Source organism: Triticum dicoccoides, chromosome 5B (assembly GCF_002162155.2).
Source record: "Triticum dicoccoides isolate Atlit2015 ecotype Zavitan chromosome 5B, WEW_v2.0, whole genome shotgun sequence".
In the NCBI taxonomy this organism is placed as follows: domain Eukaryota; kingdom Viridiplantae; phylum Streptophyta; class Magnoliopsida; order Poales; family Poaceae; genus Triticum; species Triticum dicoccoides.
In genome coordinates, this window is record NC_041389.1 from 628,704,281 (window position 1) to 628,713,880 (window position 9,600).

General features: G+C 44.6%; 2 protein-coding genes across 3 annotated transcripts; one reads left to right on the forward strand and one right to left on the reverse strand.

Moving 5' to 3' along the window:
- Window positions 1-13: 13 nt before the first annotated feature.
- LOC119312170 (queuine tRNA-ribosyltransferase accessory subunit 2-like) lies at window positions 14-5,235 on the forward strand. Of its 2 annotated transcripts, XM_037587906.1 has the most exons (11): window positions 14-199; window positions 988-1,308; window positions 1,475-1,649; window positions 1,735-1,893; window positions 2,264-2,360; window positions 2,562-2,632; window positions 3,240-3,291; window positions 3,758-3,806; window positions 3,895-4,032; window positions 4,604-4,723; window positions 4,813-5,235. In XM_037587906.1, the coding sequence occupies exons 2-11, from the start codon at window positions 1,109-1,111 to the stop codon at window positions 4,940-4,942; spliced, it is 1,191 nt and encodes a 396-aa protein (XP_037443803.1). In that variant the 5' UTR covers window positions 14-199; window positions 988-1,108; the 3' UTR covers window positions 4,943-5,235. The 2 variants fall into 2 exon arrangements, with proteins under 2 accessions (XP_037443803.1, XP_037443804.1); XM_037587907.1 differs by lacking the exon at window positions 14-199 and having other exon boundaries at window positions 1,178-1,308; window positions 1,406-1,649.
- Window positions 5,236-6,229: 994 nt separating this feature from the next.
- LOC119312171 lies at window positions 6,230-9,163 on the reverse strand. Its single transcript, XM_037587908.1, has 2 exons — window positions 8,182-9,163; window positions 6,230-6,828 (listed from the first exon to the last, which is right to left on the reverse strand). The coding sequence occupies exons 1-2, from the start codon at window positions 8,547-8,549 to the stop codon at window positions 6,768-6,770; spliced, it is 429 nt and encodes a 142-aa protein (XP_037443805.1). The 5' UTR covers window positions 8,550-9,163; the 3' UTR covers window positions 6,230-6,767.
- Window positions 9,164-9,600: the final 437 nt, after the last annotated feature.

Below are 9,600 nucleotides of genomic sequence, written 5' to 3' on the forward strand. Positions count from 1 at the left end.
AACTAGAAAAAACAACACCTCACCTCAGCCTTCTATTTCCTCCTTTTTCCCTCTCTCCGGGCTCGCGGCGGCGCACTCCGGGCGGCGCGCCACCTCGAAGCGATTCTTCTCCCGGAGTCCTCCTCCTCTTCCCCGTCTCGACCAGACCGGCGAGGAGCGGAGATTCGTCCGGACCTGCCTGCATTCGTTCACTTTGCTGGTGACGAACCCTAGCGCCCTTGGATTCTCTCGGGACTTCTTTTTCCTGTTATCTGCTCTGCTTTGACCAGTCTATTTCGATTATTATTGCCTAGTTTCTCGCGGATTCGCAGTACTGGTAGAACCATACGAGTTTATTTTCCAGTAGGTCTGGGTTTAACTAAACCCCCATTCCACACAGTTAAGGCCGCCCCTGTATCTGTATCTGTGTCTGTATTTTACAGCAAGTTATTGCTACTTTCATATTATTTGTTGAGGAGATTATGGTGATGTTTAGTGTAAACTTCTAACTGTGGCACCCCCAAACATGCGGTTCTTGGCCCGCCACTGTCTGCAAGCGCAGTTTTAGCTGAATAAATGGCCAACTGGTCATCAATTTTCAGCTGTGAATATCGCGTCGTAACCCATATGTTTGCTAGAATGAGTTTCGACCAAGCAAATGATGAGGAGCTTAGTGTGTAATTTTTGTGTTTTGAAAGTCTCTCTTGCACAGCAGCATGCTTCCTTGCAGGCCCTTGGCCTTAATTAAGCCTTTAACTAGCAAATTATCCGGAAGACATCATGCTGGGCGTAGGAGCAAACTCGCCATTTTTTGTTGGCTGTTTGGAACAGATTTTGTAACGCGAAAAGTTGTCTGTTTGATTAAGGGGCGTGTCTAAATAAACCGTGATAAGTCATAACATCTCCTTTTCGTTTGGAAGGAATGCGTGCCTTCATTACTGTCACTTTGTTATACTGACCAGACTGATGTCAGTGTTTTGTACTAAGTGCAGAATTTTACATGTGCAGATCCATTATCGTCGTCAGAAAATTCAGAACAGTGGCACAGATCAAGGATATATAGTGCACGCTCCACTTTGCACCTAGCAGGGCAATATACTGCAGGTTGTGTAGTGAAGTGAAGGTCAGGATGCGGTTTGCGGTGACAAAAGTGTGCGCTAGTGGAGCAAAGGCTCGTGCTGGGTTGCTTCAGATTGGAAGCAGCGGTGTTGAGACGCCAGCGCTGCTTTTGTCCACACGCAAGGGGCTGCCGGCGTTTATGTCTTCTGACCTGCTTTCCTCCCTCCCCCTTCCAGACTCCCTCCTCCTCAATGTCTGCCCAACCCACTTGTAAGCGCCCCACCCCCCTTTGTTTCTTTTCTGTGCTGGCCATGTATTCTGTTTGACAAAATATCATCCAAGAGCTAAAACCTCTCTCCTGGGACAGGATGGCTCCCTTGCTTCTGAGTATATTTGACTAAATGAGTTTGGTCACGTTTCTTTTTGGTTTCACCAGTATAGAGGTTCCTCCATCAAAAACCATATCTAATATTGGCGGTTTGCATCATATGCTGGGTCTGCCTGATCATATCCTCGTGGCCGCAGCTGGTGAGTCTACCGAGTGTTTACCATCAAGTGATGCCACCAATAAATTTGGTGCATCTTTTGAAACACCTGCGGGTCGTAAACTGGTCGGTGGATGTAATCCTTTCTTCAACTTTCAAGAATACATATTTTGATACGTGCATCTGAATTCATTTTCCTAAAACATTTTAGGTCAAACCATCAGACTATATGGAGTTGATTTCCTGCTTGCAACCTAATTTGTGGGCAAGCTTGGCAGATGAGGTTCCAGCCTGGGTTAATGAGAAACGGAACAAAACATCTGTTGAGCGAACACTACGCTGGCTTGACGCATGTATTGCTTTGGATGCGGTATGATGTTAAGGTTTTTCCACCTGAACTTTTTTTTTCTCCAGAATTTTGTTTATACGTTTCTTTTGCTATATTGGAAGGTTTGCAAATTCCTTTTGAATTCTTTAGAGCACAGGTAAAAAATAAATGGATCCTAACTGACACTTACAAATAATTTTCAAGCTCAGTAAGCCCATGTGACACTTGACTGCACTACTAGTTACCTCTGTTGCAAGCTTCACAACAGGAAAACTGCGAAATTAGATGTAATTTTCTCTTGTAATACCGCTTTAGGACCCATGTGTTGCTTTTTTCTATATACGGATGGAAATATTTCTTTTGGTCTTATACAGCTTTTATTTATTTTATTTTATGTTCCTCATGATTTCAGGCTTCTGGGAGAAACTCTTTAGGTGTAGTTGTTGGGGGGTCTAGTATAGAACAACGAAAATTGTGTGCCACTGAAGTATCGAAGAGGAATGTGTCAGGTATAGTTTTATTTATCAACTCCTATGGCTAACCTTCAGTAGTTTATTGCTTATTTACTCATTCCCTTAGATGAGGGTGAAGCCTAACCTTTTGCTCAAATTTTTTACTTTATTAATTCAGAAAATGGTTTGATGCCTATTTACTTTGAAAAGCCCAACACATGCTGCTTCTACTTATCTTTGTGGCAACATTGGATACAGGCTTTTGGATTGGAGGGTTTGGCCTTGGAGAGAGTGTGGAAGAACGTTGCAGTTTACTCAATGCAGTAACAGTGAGAATCATGTTCTTTTTCTATAAATTATTACTGCAAAGATGACAATATAATGCCCTTATGTAATTTGTGCAAAGTTGCACCTCTCCTGCATTTGCTAATTTCTCAAGTGTAAGATTAATTCCACTTGTTGAAAAACATGTTTCAAATGAAAACCTGCAAGACAAGCATATTTAAAAAACAAATAATGCATTTTAAATCTGTCAGCATAAGTTGCTTGGCTGACTTAGTCTAATGTTTCATGCTAAATATTCTTTGATTGACCTTGCTGAAATAAGTCAGACAATCTGTTGACGTTGCATGTTAGAGCTCAGGCTATTTTATGAGTTCTAATTAATTTTTTCAAGGTAATGTTGAATGGTTACTTTCATGTGGGGACAGTTACATCAACCTGTATTGTGTTATAATGATATAGCACCATGAAGGCTTCAAGCAAAAAGCAAGAATTTGGTGTAGGATTGCTCCTGTGGCCCACCTCTGTCTAACCTTTGGTTGTGGTTACCAGCGGATTCATTTTTTCAGGCTTCCAAAAGTATTATTTAAATTTGTTGAGAAGTGTTCTCTGTCTTGTGTTCATGTGGATTTAGCCATTTGGTTTCTGTTTCAGGATTGTTTGCCATTGGAGAAACCTCGGATTGTCTCTAGGCTTGGTCTTCCAGGTGCCTGTGATACATCATTTTTTTTCTTAGAAGACGGCTTGTGATACATCTTTGATGTGTTAATATATTTAAGTTAATTCTTATGGATCTTATCTAGAGGTTATTAGTTGTTTTGTTGTCTTCTCTGCTCAACTGGACATGTCTGAAAGTTCTGCTTTCTATTTGGTCTCACACATAGTGAGTTTTTACATTTTAGTCTTATCATGACAGCATCACAATTCACAAGCTAGAGACTAGAGCTGGTGAAGTTACACTAATGTATAATCTATTTTATAATGTCTGTTGTATTCTGCACAGCGTGTTAGTAAGTAATGGTTGTTATTTTTAAGTAGATTGACTCATGTTTGTTTTCCAATATGTTAAGCTTATCCTAGCCCTTTCTGAGTTTTGTTTGTATTGAAACACTATTGTTGCATCGTTTGTCTGTAACGAGTTTGACAGTTTCAGTACTTTGTATGTCTTCCAGAGGAGGTCTTGGAGGGTGTAGCTTCTGGCATCGACCTTTTCGACTCCACGTATGCGAATTCATCTTGTCTTGTAAAATTTGTAGTTCCATTAGCTTGTTGGCCAAATGTTTTTATTTTCATACTTCTGAAATGGCAGGTACATTTACCAACTTACTATGGGTGGTTTTGCACTGATCTTCCCCATTGACATGGTTGAAAGAGAGATGCAAAATGGTGCATTTGACAGTAGTGCTGGAGATTCTGCAAAGATTAACCTGCGTGCAACAATATATCGGTAGGTACCTGTTGTGCTGAAATACCACAGCATGTTATTTTCATTAAATTATATTTTGTGCATCTTCACTTGCTTATTGAAGTTCTATTTGAATTTTTGTTCATGGATGTTGACTAATGACTACTTTAGCCTGCGATATGTTTCAAAAGATATATGTGAGTTTACTAGTTAGTTGAATTTCACTTGAAAATTAGAAGCTCAGACAAGGTTCAGAAAACTACCGGTTTCTCCTACTACACATGTAAATATAAATGTGTACTCCCTCCGTTCGAAAATACTTGTCATCAAAATGGATAAAAAGAGATGTATCTAGAACTAAAATACGTCTATATACATCTCCTTTTATCCATTTTGATGACAAGTATTTCCGGACGGAGGGAGTACGTAGTATCTTCTTTATAAAATGCAATGAAGTATTGAAACTACTATTGATGTGCCCTGAAGTGAAAAAAAAAGCAGGGGTATTGATCCCAATTATAATTCCCAGTGCTTCACAGATGTTGAATACGTCAGAATGTAAAATCTGTTGATCCTTGTAAAGTGACTCAGAATTTTGGGTATATTCCTTCAGGAAAGACACGTCACGGATAGTCGATGGCTGTACCTGCTTCACGTGCCAGAATCACACCCGTGCTTACCTCAATCATCTGATCAACGTCCATGAGATGCTGGCTCAGATTCTACTGGAGATGTAAGCCGAGTCGAAACCCAGTCATGCATTTCCGCAGAGCAACAAGATGTTACGACTGAATGGCATCTATTTTTACCAATTTTTTGCAGACATAACACCCATCACTATCTCCGGTTCTTCCGGTCGATACGGGAGGCGATCAAGGCCGGAGAGTTCGATATCTTCTGGAAGCAGTTTGTTGAGAACAGGCGCTCCCAGATTGCTGCTGCTGCGATGTAGATCTTGGCCGTGCAAGATTTGTCCAGTTGTGATAAGAAAAACTCTCCACGTGTGCTGTGGTCGGGAGGTTTTCTGAAGGTGGAGACTTTTGACAATGTGGGAGAACCCGGAGACAGTTTGTCGTCAGGTTGGCCTGTCAGAGGAACCTGACAGGGTTAAGTGGACATTCATCAGTTCTGGGGCTTTAACAGTTGTTAGTTCACTGTATGCATACTCGATCAGTCTCAGGATTAAGCGTTTGTGATAGCTGCATTTACTTTTAAAGGTTAAGGTTTTCTGTTGGCTTGTGGTTAGGTGTTGTGTTGGTTTTCCTAATGATAATTTGAAAAGGATGGGCTGGAAAGGGGATGACCTCTGATTTTTTCTGGGGAGAGCATGAGGCTCTAGGGTCCAGAACATTTGTTCTTTGCCTTTCCATTGGCAACATATGTGTGGAGCTCGGTGGAAAGGGCATGGGGGTGCTAGAGCCTAGGGCATATTTGTTCTTCACCTCTCCTTCGGCGAAATATGCGCGGCGCGTAACACGTGTTTCGCCGGGGGATATACTCTATGCCTGCAAATCTTGTTGGCCTTGTTGCCTTCTCTGGTAGAGACAGAGAATTTAGCTATGGTAGGTAGGTGCCATGGCTGCTTTTGGGGCTTTATGGAGAACTAGGAATAGAATAGATCCTGTTTTCAGGATAGAAGACCCTTTTTTTTGGGGGGACTGCGATAGCCAGCGAAGCGACCGTTCGCTGGCTAGGATGGCATTTGCGAACGGCGCGGCTCGCAGTTTTATTGTTTTCCCCGGCTGTATATATGTGAGTAATAAGTTTTGTTTTCGGTATTTGGGTGGTTGCTCTTGTACCTGGCCTGATATGATATGGTGGCGTGAGTGGGCGTGGCTACTTTTGCTTTCAGCCAAAGTTCGCACCACCAAATATTCGGCTGGCCTAAACTCTGGATAAGGTTCTGCTTTTCTGTCATTCGGCCAATGTCTGCATGAAAATTGAATTAGAGAGAGCAAGGTTGGCATGGCAAACATTTTGCCAAACATCCAAACAAGAAATTTTTGTCAATCAACCAAACATAACCCCGCCTTCCCATACAAAATGAAACTTCTAAATTGTCAAGGTTGCTTTTGGACACAAGCCAAACATACCCTCCTTCCAATTTCGCCGGCGGCCCCTCTTATCAAAAAAAAAAAAACACTCCAATCCATATTACTTGTCTTAGATTTGGATGTACCTAGACACATTTAGATAATCCGTATCCATCAGTATCTAGAAAAAACTGAAACAAGTAACATGGATCGGAGGAAGTATAATTTTTTCCAAAATGTTCAAAACAAGTAACATGGATTAGAACTTTCTTTTTTGCACAATGGAGTGGGCACACCCATGTGCAAAAGGTCACTACTACATCCCCATGTTCCCAGCACATATAAGCATGTGCACCTTTGTTCTCTTCTTCCATCCAAGTAACCAGCAGCACAGCACAGCATCATCTCTATGTCTTCCGACTCCGATGAATACCATCTTTTGTATTGGGAACTTTACAGAAGCAATACTCTCAAGTCTCAACCCTGAACTACAACACCACCCGACCGAGAGGAGCGTCAAACGCACTGTATCAACTCCAGCACACAAAGCTCCACCCCCACACCCAAGAACACGCACCCACGACCGATCTGAGACTGATAAAACCAGCAGAAAACCCCCACCCCCTCTACTACATCTACTAAGCAGCAGCTATGGCGGCATGCACCGATGAAACTGGTACACGCAACGAATGCTGGGCGCCCCTTAATTTTCACAGAAATGTACATGAGCCTTCCTTCTTGGGTTCATTGGATGACGCACACGCACGTCGAGATGCCTTCGTCGTCCATCGAGTCTCCGGATTCGCTGAAATCATCACAGGAGACAGACACACTGTGAGTTTAGTAAGCAGTCAAGGAAGTCAACGATCAGCGAGCCATGAGAACAAGCATAATATCTCTACCAAGGTAAATGTCGCTCAAGAATTCATTTCCGTACACGCCAAGGTCCGTCTATCGCGATAAAGGAGCACAAAAAGTGGTTTGCTTTGTTGTTTTATTGCTTGCTTCAAGATAAGACCGGTGAAATAGGAACATGCCACTCAATTGTGAATCATCATGATATAGTTCCATGAAGCATTTTCTATTAGAATTAAACTGTAACAAAAGTTGTCACTTGGCAAAAAGGTGATAGCGAAATAACGAGGCAATGAGGAATTTTCTTGTTGCGAAGTGGTAGTTAGTAGTGATGACCAGTGATTTTACAGTTTAGTTTGGTTGGTAAACCACTGTTGACAAGGAGTCTATGAGACTATGACAAGGCTACACTACAATTTTCTGCGGAGAGCTGCTGTCATTTCAATCGTCTTAAAACAGAAAAAAGACTACTGAAATCATGTGCCTAAAACTAAGAGTATAAATAAAATAGGTATGGCCCCAGAATTACTTTCTGATCAGGAAACTGTAGGGGAGACTCCAAAATTATTGACCACACAATTTACGCTATTATACACATGTGGAAAGCATGCCCTGAGCCCACTTTGCTAAAGTTTAGATGGTGGAATTTAGAATCTAGAAGATTACTGATGCCAACACAATCTACATAACTGGCTGCCAACATTTCAGAAGTCATAGCTAAGTTTTCGGAATAAACAAAACTCGCTTAGATACCAAGTCCAACACATGTATATAAAGTTGATCTTGTTGTCATCTACTCCCCACCAAAACCAAGCATATAGAAATGCAGTGCATCAGAAGGATGTCTCTCGGACTGCCGGGGCAGTAAGACCTATCTATCTATCCGCATCCGAAGTAAATATCATGACCGGGTCGTTCCAAGTTGTAGTACAATACTGGGTGACCTGTCCCCTCCCCGTATCGAGAAGCAGATTTCTAGGAAGAACAAAACAATGCAATGTGAGACATCATTGAAGATAGATTAAGGAAAACAGGCGCGCATCTGGCACCGTGGGAATGGTTTCGTTCGCGCATGTCAACGCTCGCACAACGCGCAGTATGATTTAATATCCCGGGAGGATCGGGTCTTTGGTGCACACCCTTGGGTTACTAAAATCGGAGCATGCAAAACATTCGCCTAGTTAATTGCATACACGTCACAAGACAATAATTCATCCATCCTGGTGAATGGGCAACAGCGGCAAAGACAGCCCAATTCAGTTGGAAAAATTCATGGAGGGGGATGGTGGTGTGGTGTGTATACCTTGGCTCGAACTCCTTGACCTCGGTGAGATCCTTCCCCAGCAAATCGAGCCACTTCACATTGCCCTTGGGGGCGCACACGCCGTCCTCGCCGCAGTTGGCCTTCTTGAGGTTGCTCTTGGGCAGTGGCGCCGCGGCGGCCGCCGTCTTGTCGCCGTCCTCGTGCTCCTTGTCGTCTTCATCCTTGTCGGCCGCCGCCGGCGCGACGACCTCAATCTTCTGGACCTGGGGCGGCTTGTCCTCGACCGGGCAGGGGGGCGCTGCGACGGCGTCGGCGGCGGCGGGTGGTGGTGCATCTTTGGATTTGGGGAGGCAGGGGATGTAGCAGAGGGGGGCGGCGCAGTAGGTCTCACAGTGCGAGAGCCTCATCAAAGTCGGGGAATTGGGGCAGCGGCAGCAGCACACCCGGAGCGCGGCCGAATCGGAACCCCGGGCTCCAGGAGCGCGCCACGCCGATCAAATCTGAGCCCCGGCGCAGATCGAGCCGCCGCCGCCGGAACGCAGCCAGCCGCCCGCCGCCACGGACCCCGCAAGCAAGCAGCAGCCTTTGGCCGGACCCGGAGCAGCGGCGCACGGCAGGACCGGACCGGAGCGGATCAAGAACCGCCGCGCGAGGAGGAGGAGGGAGGCGAATCTGCGGGGCGAGGAGGAGCGGAGCAGGAGCAGATTGAATCTTGCACTAAAAGGGGTGCTCCCCGGGAGCGGGGACCAGAGGGAGGAAGAGGAGGCGAGGTGGGTCTCTCTCGGAGCCAGCCAGCCGACAAAGATGGTGGCAGCGGCAGCCTCGTCTTCTCTTCTTCTTCTTCTTCTTCTGCTTCTTGATGATACCCCACAGGCCGCGTAGGGACGGGGGGAGGGGATCAAATCAAATGCATCCAAGTTGCAAGGCAAGAGGCGCATGAGAGGGAGATAATTGCGGCATCTACTACGTGGATAAAACAACGGGGGAATTCGGCACGGCGAGTGTGCGTGAATCGGCTGGAGCCAATGATGGATGGATTACCGGAGCGGACGGACTGGTCTGCGGAGACGGGGATTTATTATGGTGGCGCACTGCCTGCCTTTTCTCTCCGGAGGAAGAACCACAGTGGAGTCGCTGTCCCAGGAAGACGGCTTCTCGCCGGGTTCTACTTATTTTAGAGTTTTTTTGTTGTTGATGACAGCCACGCAATTGTCATCTCGTTTTCAACAGTGTGTTTGATTTGATGATTGCTGTCCACAGAATTATAGTGTGCATCTTTTCTATCCACAAATTTATGTTCGAACAAAAAATCATGTTTGGAATTTTCAAGGTTATATCTTGCGAGAGACGTACAACTCAAAACCCTTCTGCGTGTCCCCCACACATTTGTGAACCATTGGGGCTCTATAGGTTATCATGTATTGACTTTTGGAAATCCTAAGGGTTACAAATTTGCGA